Here is an 18610-nt window from a genome sequence, read left to right on the forward strand (position 1 = left end):
TTTAAAATAGTCAAGGATACAGACGAGTCTCACACCACAAATTATGCACCTTTCAAACAAAAGAAGCACATTTTCATTTCACAAGGCTTGGCACCCTTCTCACACATTGCTCTGAGGCACACCATGTTACGCTCAGAATTTTGAACACGTAAGTAAAGTGGCCAATTATAGCTGAAAGTCAGGAGGATATTCCCAAGGCAGTAATAACAAAATCCCATCAGCGTGAAGTTGGGGAATCTGTTTTTAAACAAAATAAAAGATAGGGATACTATATCCTTTATCATATACTCCAAATACATAAGCATAAAAATGTATTTTTCTTATGCAAACCACTACCAGAAAACAAACATATGTATCTATACACACTCTTAGAAACTACTTCAATGAATACAGAACACGAGCTATGCTATGTGCTTTAAACAAATCCAAGTTATCAATATGAAGATGATTTATGATGACAGTGAGTTACTGTAATAAACTTTCACCTAGGGGAAAGAAGAGGGTTGCTGTGGGTCACTAATGGAGAAAGGCTACGCGGTGTTCCCTGTCTCAAACATCTCTCTAAAACAATTACTCAAGAAACAGAATACAGAGCTGGTAAATTCATGCTGCCACACTGGAATAAGATTAATAATGGCGTACTTTTCATTTGTTAGAGCCTTTCTCCAGTCGTGCTTTTACATATGGGTGCTTTTATGTACTCACTTTTAAGGCAAACACATATGAAAATTCAAGCTAAAGAATGAAAATGTCTAGCTCCCAGACTATGCCATGCTGGTGAATGGACAGTACACCAAGTGAGTCCATTAGTATGGATATCTTAAGACAGGAAGACAACAAGCTGGGCCTAGAAATAAGCAGAAGACAAGAATATCATAGATGGCATTTGGAAAACACAGCAGTGTTTTCAGTGATTCTAAACTGCTCATTTCAAAAGTCCACCTCTTTCATGACAATGACAGTCTGCTGGTGCTATATGGCTGCCAGTTATGGAAAAACACAATCAGGGAAGAATAAAAATTTCAGGTGACCCGAAAAGCAATGAAAAGCTGCATAGTGGAGTAAGTATATTGTCAGTGACAAGAAGCCAGAAGAAAAATATTCTGGGGGAAAAAAAGAATAAGATACTATTAAGAAAATAAAAAGAGACAGCCACTCTGGGCATATATGACCAAGTCATTCAGGCAGCAAGACTGAGAGCCAATAGTTGGGCAACCCAAATGCTACACAGGTGTCTCTAAGCTATCTGAAAAGCCAAAAAAGGTCTCTGGCATGTTGTTGGAGGAAAAATCCTTTATGAAGGATTCACGGAAAGATATGGATGAAACTTGCATAGGATGAGAATGCACTGGTGGGGAAGGTACCCATACTGATGAGATCACAGATTCTTCTGAGTAAATATAGAAAGACAGAAATTATGATGTGATTATTCACCATATAAAAGCATTTTTATTTAAAAATTCACTATATGACTGTTAAAACCCCACCCTGGTATATTTATGCAAAACGCTTCAGATGTGTGCCCATTTCATAAAGATGCACTGATGTGCTCCATCGAGTCTTTGGAAAGGGAAGAGATAATAAGCCTTTGGAGAGAAAGGGAGGTAGGCTAGAAGGGGTCTGCCAAATTAACAATATGTAAGTACTCTAAATAGACAACAAAATATTTAAAGTAAGCCTTAGGTTAAGAATTTTAGAACTAGAAGTCCCTTTTAAGTTCATCGAGTCCAAATTCTCCTTTTACACGCGAGGAAACTGAGACCTAGGGAGGTCGCAGAGCTGGTAAATATTGATGCCATAATTCAAACTCAGGATCTAGGACTCCAAACCCAACATTCTTTGTTCTACTGCATCACACAGTCTTAAGTTTTGAGCATCACCAACCTACATCCTTAGGTATTCTGTCCTTCCCCGCTTTTAGAAACACAAAAGTACATAGAGCAAAACTCAGTTTTGAGCCCAAATTCAAACAATACACATAATCAGGATAGAACAAGCTCAGAAGGTTCAAAGTAAGAATAAAAGAAGGGGGCAGAGTTACGGGGAAGCCACTGGTCCAAAGAGAAAAGGTTATTATGGGGGGAAGGAGAGCAAAAGGAAATAAGCACATGGCCAGTGATTGTTAACTCAAATGCAAAGATGGCAGCGCCTCTCCCTCTCTTCATCACTGCATTCTGACCTCTCTTTCAAATACGTGATAATTCATAAATCTTTTAGCTCTGGCAAAAAAAAAAATCTCTAGGTGAGTTAAAACTCCTCTAATTACTCTGCCAATACTGTTTTGAAAGGTCTCTTTTTACTGATGGATAAACTCCAGTAGTCAGTCCTTCAAACACACTTGGTCCTTATACCTAGAATGACCTTTCCCTATTGAATTCCTGCCTATCCTTTAATGATGATGATGATGATGGTGGTGGTGACGGTGGTGGTGGTGGTGGTGGCAGCTAACATTTGTATAATGATTATTATATGCCAGGCACTTTTCTAAGCACTTTACAATTATTATCTCATTCGATCCTTTAAAAAGTGCAACAGAAATGTCGTTTTGCCCGTGAAGCCTTTCCTGATTCCCACCATGTCTAACAAAGTCCCCCTTGAACCTTCCCTAGTACTTTGTATTGTACATCTCAGATAAAGTGTTACATGAGAATAGCTTTGTGTCACATCCCTCCTACCCCCACTAGAATATAAATGCCTTGATGGCAGGGATTGGTCTTGCCTTTCTTTGTATCCCCAGAACTTAACATGGTGCCTAGCCTACGTTAAGCGCTTAATGAATTGATAGCTAGACTGTGAGAGGCTCCGTGAGGGCAGGAACAAAGTGCCCTCTTCCTCCTCTGCCACCATTACTCAGTGCCTAGCCTCCAAGGAAAAACTCTAATAAAGAGAATTTGAAAGAATGACTTAAGGGAAAATGTTAAAGTAAGGACCATTAAAATTTCACCAGATTCCTAACTCCAAAATCAAACTACTAGCCCACCCTCCTACCTTCGTGCCATACCATACCCTGTGAAATCACTTTGGGTATTCCCTGGGCGATTTAGAATTATTCCTAGAGTCCTCATCAGAGCAAAAGGTCAACGCTCCCTCCATGCTGTATCACCCCATGTGTTTGGGGAAACTGCCTCCCAAATCAGGTCTGAAAATAAGTCTTCAAATTTCAAAAGAATGTGTGGTTGTTAGGAACCGGGTAGGAATAACAAGGGCTTGAGAAAGAAAAATGTTTAGTATCCAGTGATTAGAAAGGGCCAAATAATTGATGTCACGGTCTAGCTAAACTTGTCCAAGGAATCATATGCATATGGAGCATCACATGGTCAAGAAAATGAAGAGTCTCACTAAATGATGCTACACTTGAACCTTCACCTCTATTTGAGTAAATGGCCCCTCGGTAAAACCACTGCTGACCTCAGAGAAAAGGCTTCAAAAACTTCTAAATTTACCACTGAGGAGATCCCTCCAGGCTCAGTCCAGGCTTCAGAAAAAAGCAAAGTGCCTCAGACTGAAGTCTGAACTTGTTTTCCTTCTTCTCAATTAATTTCCCAGTCACAACATTCACTAAAACCATATGTAAAGCTTTAATAAGGTCCCTAAACATTTACTAAGTCCACGGGAGAACCGAAGGGGGAGAAACATCGAGGTCTTGAAGTCACTACCTGTAGCATAAGCATGCTGTCTCTATTAAGAGAATAATTTAAAGCTCTGAAAATTATCCCAACGGCCGTTAGAAAAAGCCCTCGTGCGTGATTTATACAACAATTCTAACCACCAATGCCCCCAAACCTCACGGAAAGGAAGCAATTTTTATGCTGTTCAACCGTCCTGGGTGTTAATAAGGTGAAACTGAAACTTGTGAAGTCTTTAATGACATCTAGACAAGTTCTTGCCTGTGGCTCAACTAGAGGTAATGTCAAGGAAGGGGTGAAAATAGAAGCTAGATTGAAAGACCACATAGAAAAATGTGCTGTTCACCAGCAGAATCAGGATTCCAGCAGGGGTCAGAGGTCTTGTCAAATACTTCTCAAATTAAAAATATATATTTTTTCCCTAAGCAGCTGGCTGCCAATCAGAAAAGAGGAGAGAAAAGGAGGGCCTATTCCCAGCCCCAGTCTTACAAAGAGACCCAAATAAGGCTTCCAGTAAACCATCCAAGCACAAAAGATGGGCCTAACCGATGCTGATAAGCCAGATTATACCAGACCAGAATATCCGCAACAACCAAAGCAAGATGGTGCCTGCACCCAGTCATCCTGTAACGAGCCTCACCAATTTACAGAATCTTCCTAATTTCCTGAATAGTTCTATACTCTAGGAGGGTTTCCCAATGGATAGATGTCACTCACAGATAGGCAAAATTTAGGTAAATTGATGACGGAGGTGAAATAGAACAAGTAGGGGAAAGGAACAGAGGGCTCTCTGATCCACCTGATGTAGTTTAAAAAAAATTTTAAGAGCAGAAATTAAGTACAAGATTGGCAGACAATGATAGATGAACTTACTTGTGCAGAGTTAAGATGAGGAGAGATCAAAGAGACAGGGCTACTGGAAGATAATTCTTTATCTTTGTTTCCTGAATTATTTCCAGTTCAAGCCTCTTTCTTCCCTGGAATTTCTCACCTCTTGGTTTTAATAATAATAATGATAATAACAGTAATAATTAGAGCTAATGTTTATATGGGGCTTACTATGTGCTATAAGTGCTTTACAAGCATCGTCTTATTTGACCCTCCCAACAACCTTGAGAGGTGGGTGCTATTATCGTCCCCATTTTAGAGAAGAGGTAAAAGGTTAAATGACTTGCCTATGGTCACAGGCTGGATTTGAACTCAGATCTTCCTGACTCCAAGCCCGGAGCTCTCTATATACACTGTGCCACCTAGCTGCCCACACAGAGTTTTAACAGCAAACTACCGTACTATCTTCACATTTGTATCACTTGAAATTGTTATTTATCTTGGTCATAATTCTTCTCCACAAATTGACTAGTGTATAAATTAATTCAATGCGAAGTTATACGTGGTAGTTATATGAGATTCCATGCCATCTTGGGGAGGGAGCGGGGAGGGAGGGGAGAAAATCAGGAACTCAAAATTATGTAGAACCATGTGTTGTAAACTAAAAATAAAAAAAAATTTTTTAAATTGTTATTTATCACAGTTCATATCCCAACTTAAAATTGCCTGGGCCACAAAACTCCTAAAAGGGTGCACAAAACAAGGCAAAAATAGAAAAGATGACATGAAGTGAAAATAGAGCTGCGAGAGGAATGCCCAAAAAGGCCTTGTTTCATGTTTGAATCTTAAGTTCTTTCATTCATTCCTAATTTAAAATGTCACAATTTTACTTTAAGAAAATCTGTGAGCAGAGAAGAGTCTTTATAAGCCGGGAGTCTTGCCCAAGAGCTAACATTTATGACCTACACAATCTCAGATGAATCACTTCACCTCCCTGGGGTGTGGTTTCTGCATCTTTAAAATAAGAGGGTTTGTCCTAAATACTCTCTAAGATTTCTTGTAATTCTAAAATCCTACAAATAATGTAGGGATTTTTTAAAATTACAGTGAGGGGTCTGGAGATCAAATGATCAGTCAACCAATTCAAAAAGCCGCCCCCTTCCTAAATACAACCAAGGGTTAAGCGTTTGTTTGTCTGAAACTATATTCCGAGGTGAGGTATTTATCGAACGGGGCTAGAAGTTGTACTTTCAGCTTCTCTAAGAACTAGCAATCAGAAGTGGGGAACCTCCAGCCTCAAGGCCACATGTGGCCCTCTAGATCCTCAAGAATCTAGTTTGGATTTAGTCAAAGGACTGCACTTGAGGACCTAGAGGGCCACATGTGGCCTCGAGGCCGCGGGTTCCCCACCCCTGAACTAGCTGAATGATATTTGACAAATTGCTTGATCCTTCTAAGCCTCAATTTCCTCACCTGCCAGATGGGAATAAATTTTTGCCCTAAGTCTGCTTGACAAGACTGAGGGCTCAAATGCTATAGACTTCATGAAATCTCTCATCATCTCTACCAAAAAGTTTTCTTTTTCTCCTGAGAACTCACAGACTCATTTTAGAGCCAGAAATTGTCTTAGAAGTCATCTAACACAACCCCCTTCACTTCCCTAAGCATTTGTTATCAGTACCACTTAAATGGCACTTGCCACAGAAATACATTGCATTATGGTAATATTTGTTTTGTGCCATATCTCTTCTATGAAACTATAACTTCATGGAAAACAAGGACCCCATCATTCTATCCCCAAACTTTATAGCCTACCACAGTGTCTTGCACACAGTAGAGATCTAATATTTGCACAGTCGATGCTTACTACTGTTGAATGAATAATGGATGCAAATATTTTGAAAAGGCACAAATGATTACAAAAATTTAAAGTATAAATATTCATTGTAATTAATACCTAATTTGTTACCAGGATAACACAGTTTATAATAGAACTTAAAATACTATACTGCTCCAAAACAGGAGAGAGAAAATTACTAAGTACTACAGGCCTTAGAACCAAAGACTATCCATTACCAGGCAGTGACTAACACTCAGGTCAAACACTTTCACCTGCTGATAATGTGATGGTGTAACTTAAGTAAAGCTTTTAGAAATGGGAGGACAATAAACCAGAAGAGGAAGCTATTTAAGACTATAACAACATTCACTCAGCTAGTTACTCGGTGCTGCTAATAATAAGAAACTGAGGATGACTGCTTTCAAAAGGTGTCAAGCATTTTCTTCTTTATCTAGGCTCTACCATTTCACCTTAACCTGATTAAAGCCAGATTTTTTTTTAAGAGCTGAGAACAGGTCCTTTGCTGGGACTTTTCAACTCACTGCCTGTGACAATGAAGAAGAGCAACGCCTCAGTATGTGTGTAACTGGAATGCCACAGCCCACTGCTTTGCCAAGCCCAACACCCACATTTCCTGCACAGTTGATAAGGAGAGGGGTGGGGGTGGGGAAAAGTGTCCCAAGATTACACCGCTCAAGGAATAATTTGTTGTTGTAGTAATCTGATTCTCTAGGGCAGCTGTCAGTATTGCTCTGATAAAAACACCACACAAAGATCTGAGGCTCCAAATAAACACACAAAAGTTGGAACCTGAGCCTTTAGGACTACAATGACAGGTGGGTTGGCTTGCTAGCCAGCAAGTTCAGTACAATGCCTTTAGATTCTATTCAACCACAAAGGCATTACTATGAGAGCATCAATTTCCCCACCAACAAACTTAAATACATTCTCAACTCTGGTATTGATCATAGATTTTCTTATCCTGCGGATTGGGGAAGAAAGACAAGGAACAATTAAGCCATAACTACTCCCCAATAAGTTGAACAAGAGAGAAGGAAGAGGTTCTCCGGAATTCCACAGACTCATCCACATTTTCATATTGTAAGGAAGAAACCTGTCTTCGTTGGGGCAATTTGTGGGCATGTAAGTTCTCTGGGGAATTAGTGAATATGATGGATTACTCAAATGGATTTGGAAATCAGAAAGGCCAAGGTTCAAATCTCACCCCAACACTTCTCTATGTGACCCTCAGAGCTTCTGGCTTTCTCATCTCTAAAAGGGGGTAACAACACCTGTAGTTCTTCACCTCAAGGGGTTTTCTGAGGCTCAAATGAAATAATGTATGTAAGCCACTTTACAAACTTTAAAGCACTATATAAATGTTAATTATACAACCCTAGGAGTCAGGGGGACCTTAGTTCAAGTCCCACCCCAACATTTATGGATCCTGTGACCTGAACAATTCAATTAATCTCTCAAGAACCCTGGGTAACTCTGCTCTTCTACACTGGTGAAGGGAGTTCTCACCTAGAATTCCATAGACCCATGAAATCACAGGTCCAGCCTTCCTCTTCCCATCACACACAAAAGGGTGTTACATGACATTGATCTTTAAGAATTATTTCAAAAAGGTTACCAAGAAAATCTTTATGCTCTAAAATCTCCCAAGATCACAAAAATTGCATTGCTTCCAACTGTATGCATCAAAGTTACTAGTCTCAGGTCACATCTTTTAGCACTTAACCTTTTCTGACCCACCACAGCACCCTGTTACTGCATTGGGGAAGTGGTAATACGCTAGGAAATAGGGTTGGCTTGAGGAGTGGGAGGCAGAGGAGAGATCGAGAGAGGAAAGTGGTCCCCCAACTGTTTAGTCTTAATACTGGTAAAAAAAAAAACTTCAGTTAAAACATTTGGGGGGAAGGAATTAAAATTTCAGGTTTTCTTTGCACCACTGTAGTTCCCCCCTCACACACACACACACACACACACACACACACACACAGTCCCCATTCTTCTCCTTCCTCTAACCTTTGGAAGGCAGATAAACACTCACACCATTAATCTTCCAGGAAGTAACTTCTCAGCGCTCTCATGAAATCCTTCCAAACTCCTCTCTCATCATCACACCAGCTCTTTGTGACCCTCTATGTTTAATCTGTTAGAGGAGTCACAGGGAAAAGAGTGACAATTTCTGCTAGACAAGTTTCTCCAGGTTTGCACTTATGTTTAAAAAGGGCTGAGCACTTTTTTTATTAGTCAAGCAAATAAGGTTTGCGGATGCCAACAGATAATGAGAAAGCCATTCTCAAGGGAATTTATTTTAAAAGGCATAATTATTAGGAGTTGGCTTTACCACTGCCACCCCTAAACCTAGCAAAACTGTAACCTATCAACTTCCATGGTGTAATAGTCTTAACTATACGCCACGCTGGATGCTTCATTTTTGTGACTAAGTATAGGGAAATCCCCAAGAGGAAGAAGATTCCTCTACCAAAGGTACTGCTCTGCAATTTAGTCTTAAAGAGCTCTCTGGGGCATTGAGAGATTAAGTAACCTGTCCACAGTCACACGGACTACCTGTTTTATCGACAGGACTTGAAAACACAAATCTTCCTGATTCCAAGGCCAGCTCTCTATCAATTGTGACCAACATACTACCTCTCAGGGGCACTGAACCCTTCATAAGAAACTATAGCAAAACAGAAACTACTGTAGAAACATCTTTACCACGAACCTGCTTTTTCCACTCCCTCACCAATTCTGTGAAAAGCTCTGAAAAATGCAGTTCTAAACCCTCTTCTCTCCTCACTCTTGAAGATTTTATCCTTTCCCATTCTTCAACCATCACCTCCATACAGATACCACCATGCTGTGGGAAGAGCACTGGATTTGGGGGTCAGGAACTGTGTTCAAATTCTGGCTCTGATACCTACTACTTTATGACTTTTGGAGTCACTTAGCCACTTTGGGCCTGTTTCTTCAACTGTAAAATAAAGGGGTTGTACTCTATTAACTAAAAGGTTGGTTCCTGCTATAAATTTATATTTCTATGAAATTATCCAGCTCCATCCCTGATCTGTTTTCTGGCTCCAATCTCAAATCTCTAGGTATCTGTTCTACATTTCCACTGACCTTAAACTCAAACTTAACTCATTGTCTAACTTCCCAAACTAGCTCTCCCTCCTGACTCGTTTCCTTCTTTAAGAGGAGTCATCATCCTGTCACCTCAGAATCACCTTTTAATCCTCCCTTTTCCTTGCAACCTTCATCTAGTCATTCAACAAATTCTGTCCATTTTTGGAGTACTGGAAGGCTCCCTAACTGCCTCCAATGTTCAAGTCATACGGTGCACTGTCACTAGATTAATTATGCTAACACATTCCTTTGACAATTTTACTTACTCCCCTGCTCAAAATTTTCAGCGGTTCCCCATCATCTACGAAGTCCAAATTCAAGGCCCTCCACAGTCTAGTCTAAAATCTATTGTATCTACCAGTATTATCTCCACCTTCCCCAAATCGCCATTCCAGCCAAAATGGTCAATGCATTATCTCCTGTAAATGTCTCATACTTTCTACATCTGACCCTTTGCTCATCCCATTATCCTTACCTGTAATGCCCTTCTACCCTCTTTCTCTTCTTCTTTAAGCCTTCACAGTGAGTCAATGAACATTTAATAAGTGCCTACTATGTACCAGGCACAGTGCTAAGCATTAGGCATGAGAAGAAAAGCAAAAGAAAATTCTTTTCTCAAGGAGTTTAATGGGGGAGATAATATGCAAATAACTGTGAACAAACAATCTATATGCAGGATAAACTGGATATAATTAACAGAGAAAAGGTACTAGAATTATTCTGGAGAGATGAGGAAAAGCTTCCTGTAGAAGGTAGGATTTTAGCTGTAATGTGAAGGAAGCCAGGATGGCAGAGGTGGCAGAGAAGAAGAGAGAGAGAATTCCAGGCATGAAGGACAATCAGTGAAAATGCCTAGAATCAGGAGGTGGGGTGTCTTGTAGAGCAGCGCTTCTTAAACTGTGGGTTACCACCTCATAAGTGAATGTGAGGGTCACAAAAAATTTGGCAACAATAAAAGGTTTCTGAACACGCAACAACCAAAAATTAATTCAAAATCAAAGCTGTAATGAACCCGAGGTGGTTCTGGCAGTACTTGCCCACGCTACATCATGCAACCTCACCGCAGCCTTGGTTCTGAACACACAACACGCACACTTCGCACTGCACCTGCCACATTGCCACTCAACACCAACAAGCACTGCCAGAAATACCTCAGCTCAGATTCGGGACTATTGTTATGTTATAAATTGCAGTATTTTTACTGTACATACAAAATCAGCGAATGAATTTTGGCTTTGGATTAGGACAGAATTTCCAACAATTTCTGAAATGGGCCTAGACGTACTTCTGCCATTTTGTACTATGTATTTACGCAAAGCAGCATTCTCACATTGATAATTATAAAATCAAAATATCAATCAACTCTGTAAAACACTGAAGATGGGGCAGCTAGGTTACACAGTAAGTAGAGCACCGGCCCTGGAGTCAGGAGGACCCGAGTTCAAATCCGGCCTCAGATACTTGACTAGCTGTGTGACCTTGGGCAAGTCATTTAACCCCAATTGCCCTGCCAAAAAAACAAAAACAAAATAAGAAAAAGAAAAACACTGAAGATGCCCTATGTCCTGCAATATTGAATATTCCGCCAAGATTTAATTCTTTATGTAAACATAAAATGCACATCCATCTCCTTAATAAATGCTAAAATTATACGTATACCAAAGAATTGTTTTAAAATAAGTTTACTTATGATTTATTATCAATAAATGTTTGATTTGTATACTTATTTTATATACCTATATGCCCAGGGTCACGTAAAAATTTCTCGGGCAAAAAGGGGTCATGAGTGGAAAAAGTTTAAGAAGTCCTGATGTAGAAGAACAGCAAGGAGGCCAATGTCAATGGATCACAGAGTATGCAACTAAAATCTGAATTTATTTCCATCTGTTCTGTTATTTCTGGAGGAGACTGTGAAGATTCACCAGCTCCTTCATCTTTCCTTTTACAATGTGTTATATGTGTGTATACACAGCATGAGGTGTGTGTGTATATATATATATATATATGCCTCATATATACATATATATATATGTAAAATACCTCATGCTGCGTCTCTAAAGCCAGCACTTACAGGGACCTTAGAACTCAAAAGCATTATGTGGTAGGACAGTATAAAGGCAAAAACATATTAAGAGGCCCAAGAGCCTCTAGTCTGGGGAGGCAGATGTTCTACTCCAAATTATTTTGTACAGGGATACCTCAATTTGAAAGGCAGTTTTGTTTCTTAAAAGTCGAATACAAATTAAATTTTGGCACAGCGAGTCATAATTTGAATGCATTAGACAGAAGAGAGTTAAGTATTTTAAAGCTGAGTTGAATCTGTCAAGCGAAATACTGTAAAAAAGGGGCAGAGGGTACAAAATGAGAGGCAGTAGGAAATGATCTCTAAATCTTATGACTTCTAACAAAAAAAAACCCATTCTCACCTTGATTTATACGCAGCTTATTTAATGCCTTTAATCATTAAGCATTAATAATAGTAGATAGCATTTATAAAGCACTTTAAGCTTTGCAAAGTACTTTACCTGTATTATCTTTGCTTATTCCCCCAACCACCCTGGGGAGTAGATGCTATTATTAACCCCACCTTGCCGATAAGAAAACTGAAGCTGGGAAAGATTAAATGACTGGCCCAGGGTCATGTAGTTAATAAGTGTCCGAGGCAATAATTGAACTCAGATCTCATTGATTCTAAGTCCAGCACTCTATCCACTATGACACACTTTGCCACCTTATTACGTTATGAAACATAAAACACTCAATAAAAGTTTCAGTTCTACAGTATTTTTATCATGATAAACAAACCAAAGGAATGTTGATGTTCTCTTTTAAAGTCGTAAAAATAGTCAGTGGGGCTCCTTTTTGTTACCAAAGATGGAGGGGGGGTGTTCATGTAATTGAGATGACAATCATAAGCAACAACTAGTCTGTTTGGAATAGGGTGATGGGGGCAAAGGTGGGGGGTGTTTTGTTTACTGTTTAGTTTCTGCCTAGCACACAGTCTGAGCAGATCTCTCCGGGTCTCAGGAGTCTCCCTCCACAAGGAAAGAATCCTGTCTTGAAGTTTTGCCACCGATCCAAACCAGGAAATGTTAGCTGACCTATATTGCCCAGCCCCACCCCAACCCCAAGTACCAAAGAAAACTCTCCTTTCAGACAGGAGTTTATAGTGATTTCTAGAAAAGTGGTTTAACAAGAACAAGGGTACATATTAAATATAGGTATTTAAGCAGAAAGTAAATGAGAACAAATGGACAAATGATTCTAAAGAGTCCAGGGATGACATTTTATACCTCAAAACCCATTTACTTCAACGTAAACAGTTGTGAAGTAAGTCTTACTGGTCATATTGACATTTAGTATTGTATTTATAACAGGTTGTTCTTGTTTTCACTTTGGTTCGATGAGGGAGATTGGCCTCTGAGGTTCCTTCCAACTCGAGTGATTGTCCCTCAGAAGGGAAACATCACCCTCCCGGCAGGCCACTTTACCTGGGAGTCTGCCACTAGGTCAGTTTACCTTGGCTATCCCGCTTTTCCCAGATCCTTCCCTGGGTTCACACAGTTTATCTGGTAATGAGAAAACCCGAAGAAGGGCAGGAGGGAAGTGGTCCTTGCTACAGACGTGTAATCTGTAAACTGGGCATTTGTAAATTCAGGGATTAGCCATACTCTTCTCATTTACAGAACCTTTGGTCAAGTCACAGGAGACCTTACATGCCTTGAGAAAAATGGGAGAACTGGTAAATTTATATTCAGAAAACACAAGGGGCTGGAAAAGCAAGGTACAGTTCAGTCCTAAAGTACCTTCCAGCTCTAATTCTGTTCTATGATCTTAATGCCAAGAACAAAAGCAAAGAATTAGTAGGGGAAAAGCTGGAAGAAAAGTGACTTTCAGGAGACAGCCCAGGAGCTACTATTTTGACCTTGAGAAGGTCAAAAACAAAGGCACCACTGCCTTCAGTTTGACTATTCTTTTGATCCCTCTTTTTTTCCTTCCTCAGGCCCTTTTTTTGGATGATTCACTCAATGGAGGTACCTGCTGCTTTACAAATACCATCTCCATTTTTTCCCACATCATCTCTATTTTTCAACATTCATTCAATATCTAGTGTGTACAAGGCACTATGCTTGTGGATGTGGGAAATAAAAAGAAATAAGTCTTCAAGAAACTTACAATTTAGTAGAGAAACCAGCAGTTAGATAAATACCTATATTACTAGAATGTATGATAACTGTAGGGGTAATGGATAAAGTGCTGTGAGTTCAGAGGAAGAGATCATGGCCTTTAGGTAACGGAGCAAGAAGGATCATGGAAGGTTTCATGAAAGAGATGGAATTTGTCCTGGGGAATACAAGTCAAAGAAAACTGAAAAGCAATTTCCCAAAAGTAGCAGTTTTATAAGTATTAGATTCACTGAGTCTATGGCTAGTCTTTTTGCCAGCATAGGTAGTAGCTAATTAGATTTTTCTTGCCCACAGGTATAGGATCAGAAGCTTATTCAAATAAAAATGGTCTAGAGGAGGAGAGAACACTAATCAGTTTGCCATGACAGCTGTTTCTCGGCAAAACTAATCTCTTTTTATCATTCCACTCCCAAGTAAACAAGAATCCACCCCCTTCCTAGCCTGCAGAGTAAGCTGCATGACTCAAATATGCAGGGCAGTCCTTTCACATCTGGAGCCATCCTGGTTTATATTCTATTTCCCATTCTTGGGGCAAAAACAAGGAGCATGCTAGTTAAAGAGTTAAAATATTTTCTTTAAATCTTTCTTTTTAGTCTTATGGGTTTGGTTTCATGTTTTGGCCCAACTAACAACTGAAATCTCCAAGCGACTGCTTCTCTAGCCACTGAAGTTCTCCAACTAGAAAGCCAGCAGAACTCTGGGATTTATGGTTTCCCATCTCTTGTTTTTCATGGCCCCTTTACTTCTGGGACACAGTGTGTTGTTTATCTTCCTTTCTTTATAAGGAAAACCCTTTACCCAAAGTTCAAAGCAAAGAATGGCAAAATTTCTCATCAAGAACCCTAAAGTTCCTACCTAAGTTTCTTCCCATCTCTTGATGGTGCTCATAGACTTAGTGAGCTGCTGGTTGCATACATGCTCCTATGAATACAATAGACATCAAAGTGTTTGTTTGCTAGCCTAGGGATGGAGGTACATGACCCACGAAACCCTGACCCCTTACAGGTTATGGGCAGCTAAACGAGGCTGAGCAACAAGACACATTTGTTACACTTAACACAAGATCAACATCTTGCAGCCATTATACAAAATGCTACTTCAGCACATTATTGTGTGGCCACACACAGATACACCGTTCCCATGGCAAATGTTAATTCCTCCATAAGCTCTCATACATATACAAAACCACCCCTATCCCCATCACCACCACCACACATGCAGCCTGAAATATAATCAACCCATTACCCTGGCCCTAGAATCTATAAACTTTTCATTTAAAAGTTCCCTAGTGTGTAATCCTGTTTCATTTACTCAACTTTTACTTGAGTCTCATTATGTATATCCCAATTAGGCTACTCTGTTATCATAAATAAATTAATAGCTTATATTTACGTAGCACTTTATGGTCACAAAGTACTTTTACAGATATTATCTTTCTCTCTGCAACAACCATGGGAGCATGATGGATTGGAATGAGTGCTACATTTGGAGTCAAAGAACCTGGGTTCAAATCCTAGCTCTGTTGCTTTCTAGCTTGACCCTGAGTAAGTCATTAACCTCCCTGGGCTTAGTTTCCTCAACCATAAAATGAGGCTGGATTAGATGACCCTTCACTCTCTAAATCTCTGGTCCAACATGAGAGGCCATCATGGTGTAGTAGAGAACCCAGCCTTGTAATCAAGAAGATGAAGACTTTCTCTAATATGTATCAGCCGTGTGACCTTGAACAGCTCACAATCTCCTAGGCAATTCATTTTACAAATGGACTGCTAATCTTCATAGGTGAAGGTGAGCCCTGCACACAGATGAAATCATAGACAGACCAAGAAAAAAAAAAGCCCACCCCTGTGATATAAGTGGCACGGGTTCTGTCATCCTCATTTTATGGATGACTAAATAAGCTCAGAAAAGTTCCAAGTATTATGCAAAGCTAGTAAGGAAGCGATCTTGAATTTCAAATAGAGGTCTTCTGACTGAGGCAACTAGTGCATTGAGCACTGATCCTGGAGTGAGGAGTTCAAATTCGGCCTCAGCACCATTTGTGTCATCCTAGGCAAGTCACTCAAGCTCACTCTGCCTCCGTTTTAACCCCAAAATGAGGGTAATAATAGCACCGACCTCCCAAGGTTGTTGCAAGGATCAGATGGGATAATAAAGTGCCATCTACGTGCTATTGTGATAATTCTATCTATAAGGCCAATGTTCTTTCTGTGGCTTCTCTAATGTGCAGAAGGGGAGGGGGGAGGGGATGGGGAGAGAAAATGGGATTATTTACATTGAGAAAATGAGCTGCCTAGCCACACAAAGAATTAATGTTAAAGCCACAACTAGAGCACATAAATCTCAAGACTCCCTTTCGTGGTGCTCTTAACCTAGTAACACCCAGCCCGAAGCAGCACCTGTGTACTCCAATTCACAAACACTTCTAGGAGGATAAAAAGCAGACTGGAAGAAAAGGCAGGGACAATGGCAACCAAAGAGAAAAGCCTGAAAGGCAGAGACTTATTTTGGCGGAGGAAGGACATGAATTGAAACACTAAAATGGTTATTAGAGAGAAGCAGAAAGCAAAAGGGTCACAAAAATCACTGCATTCCAGAGCTTGAAGGAACCTTGGAGATCCTCCTCGTTTCATATACGAAGAAACTGAGACCCAAAGGGCTGAAGGTGTCCATGGAGTAGTCCTAAAGTTTCTGCCGAAATGTATAAAAATGGAGACACCATTGCAACATAACATCAACCCTGGGGATGGGGATCTCAATTTGCTACAGTTACCCTAAAGCAAAGAGTCCCGATTTCCTTAGAAGACCAAGCATACGACCTGATGCATTTCAAATGGATCGTGACAGCTGTTGCCCAGCTGTGGCAGCCCTACAGCATCTTCGGGATCAAGGACACCGACCCTGCTGGTGCTTTCCGAGGCCCTCTCCTACAACACACCTCATCACTTGGCATGAGAAGGGACGGGGGTACGGAGGAGAGGGGAAGGGGGCGGGAGAGGGCCAGCCCGGGTACGGGCTGAGGATACCTGAACACCCGGAGCAGCAGGCAGGCGATGAGGAAGGAGGTGAAGGCGCACACCACGATCACGGCCGCCTTCAGGGTGGGCAGGTCCCTCAGCAGGCTGGAGATGCGAGTCACCAAGGTCTCGCTTCGGTTGGCGCTGCCGCCCACCGCCGCCTCTCCTTCCAGCTGGGTGACATTCCCCGGCCCCGACCCGGGGCTTACCTCCGGCGGCACGGGCGGCTGCGGCTGCGGCTGCTGCTTGGGCGAGGGGAGGAACACGCTAGCCCAGGCTCCGGGAGCCAGCAGGAGTAGGAGCAGCACCGGGGAAGGCAGCGCTCTCATGATGCTCGCGGCTGCAGCTAACCAGAGCCTCGCGCTCAGCCGGGGCCGCGCTGGGCTGGGCCGGGGGCAGCTGCTGGGGTCGCAGGCTGGAGGAGACAAGGGGCCGGGCAGGGGGTGGGGGGGTTCTGCTTCGCAGGAAACGGCGGAGGCCGGAAGAGCCCGCGCAGCCGCCGCCAACACGTTGCACCGAGCCATTCGATGGGCTGCGGCCCCACGTGGGCGGGTCCGGGAGGCGAGGGGAGGCGAGGCAGGGGTGGGGAGCGGCGCGTCGGCTCCGTCCAGTCCCCCGCCCCGGCTCCCTGCGATGCTGCGCGAGGGGGACGGCCGTGGATGCGCCCGCGATGTGGACACCCCTCTGGCCACAGCTTTCCCGCTGCTCGGGCTCACAGACGCCTTTTCTTCCTCCCAAATCCCCACGGGGACCCCGGAGAAAGTTATTTAGGTCGGAGCTTGGCCAGCTCTTTCTCACGAACCCAGGACGCTGGCAACTGTTAGTAGTAACAATTATAACATTTCAGGCTATTAACTTACGTCCGAACTGAGCCACAGAGTGTGACTTTGAGAGGTTAATGCCCCATTGCGCCTATTCGTCCTCTTCCCGGGAGAAAAAGGAAAAATGCACAGGGGATTTAAAAGGAAAAAAAACAACATGAAGAACGAGTGAAGTGAGAATGAATTATCCATGTGCCAGACTCAATTATATTTTTCTGGGTCTTCCTCAAAGACAAGGAGATGCTACTAATTACAGACCCTCAATAGGGACCCACGTAAATATATCAGCCCTGCTGGAAGAACAAATCACAGCTCGAACTAAAAACCTTTAAGCGACAACAGTCTTATCTTTTGAAGGACAAATCTTTATTTTCTAGAATTGTTTATTGTAAAAATAAATAATATCCGTTGTAAAAAAAAACAGAGTGGATAGAGTGGACTGTTCGGAGTCAGGCTGACTCGAGTTCAAACTCAGTCTCTGACACTAGCAGTGTGACCCTAACTTCTATGCACTGCAGGCCACCGCTAGTTAGTCACAGAAGGGTTGAGATTTGAGAGTTGATAGAATTTCCCACATTGGGAATCCCCTGCTGCTGAAATCACAACACCTTGCTAAATGTGTGTTATGTGGGAAAAGTCATCGATCTTTCCTTCAAGAAACTTTTATAATTTTCCTTACCATATTTGGCGGGGCTGTTTTCTCAGGCATAGATCATATCCAAATTTAAGAGTCTGATATTTCAGAACTTCTTGCTACCTCCTCATAGGGTAAAAAACAATTTGGTTCTTGAATGCTGCATTACCATTTAAATCAGACTTTGTGGACACACAACCCAGCAATTAACTTCCTTTGGATAAGGCAGAGATTTGCAATGCTATTTTACAAGTGTGCAAACTGAGACAAGAGACTACTTACAGCTAACATAGGTTATTTTAGAAGGCAACAGCAGAACCAAGAATGAACTTGGACTTAACTCCCTCTCACAGCCACACTTCTAGAAAGGCTTGTCCACACTTGTTGGCACCATTTTCTCTGTCACATACACACATACCACTTTCCCCCCTTAATCCATTGCAACCTAGCTTCCTATCCTATTTACCAGCTTGAAACCAATCTCTCCAAGATTGCTGATGATCTCAGCTGCTTAATCCA

General features: G+C 41.6%; 1 protein-coding gene across 2 annotated transcripts in view; it reads right to left on the reverse strand.

The window, feature by feature from the left end:
* FAM174B (family with sequence similarity 174 member B) overlaps nucleotides 1-17156 on the reverse strand; it is a 36051-nt gene extending 18895 nt beyond the window's left edge. The window contains exon 1 of one of the 2 annotated variants that reach the window (XM_036769647.1): nucleotides 16646-17156. In XM_036769647.1, the coding sequence (XP_036625542.1) occupies nucleotides 16646-16965 (320 nt within the window). In that variant the 5' untranslated portion in view covers nucleotides 16966-17156. The remainder of the gene's footprint in view (nucleotides 1-16645) is intronic. The other variant, XM_036769646.1, reaches the window with a different exon arrangement.
* Nucleotides 17157-18610: the final 1454 nt, after the last annotated feature.

This window comes from Trichosurus vulpecula, chromosome 8 (assembly GCF_011100635.1).
Source record: "Trichosurus vulpecula isolate mTriVul1 chromosome 8, mTriVul1.pri, whole genome shotgun sequence".
NCBI classification, from domain to species: Eukaryota; Metazoa; Chordata; class Mammalia; order Diprotodontia; family Phalangeridae; genus Trichosurus; species Trichosurus vulpecula.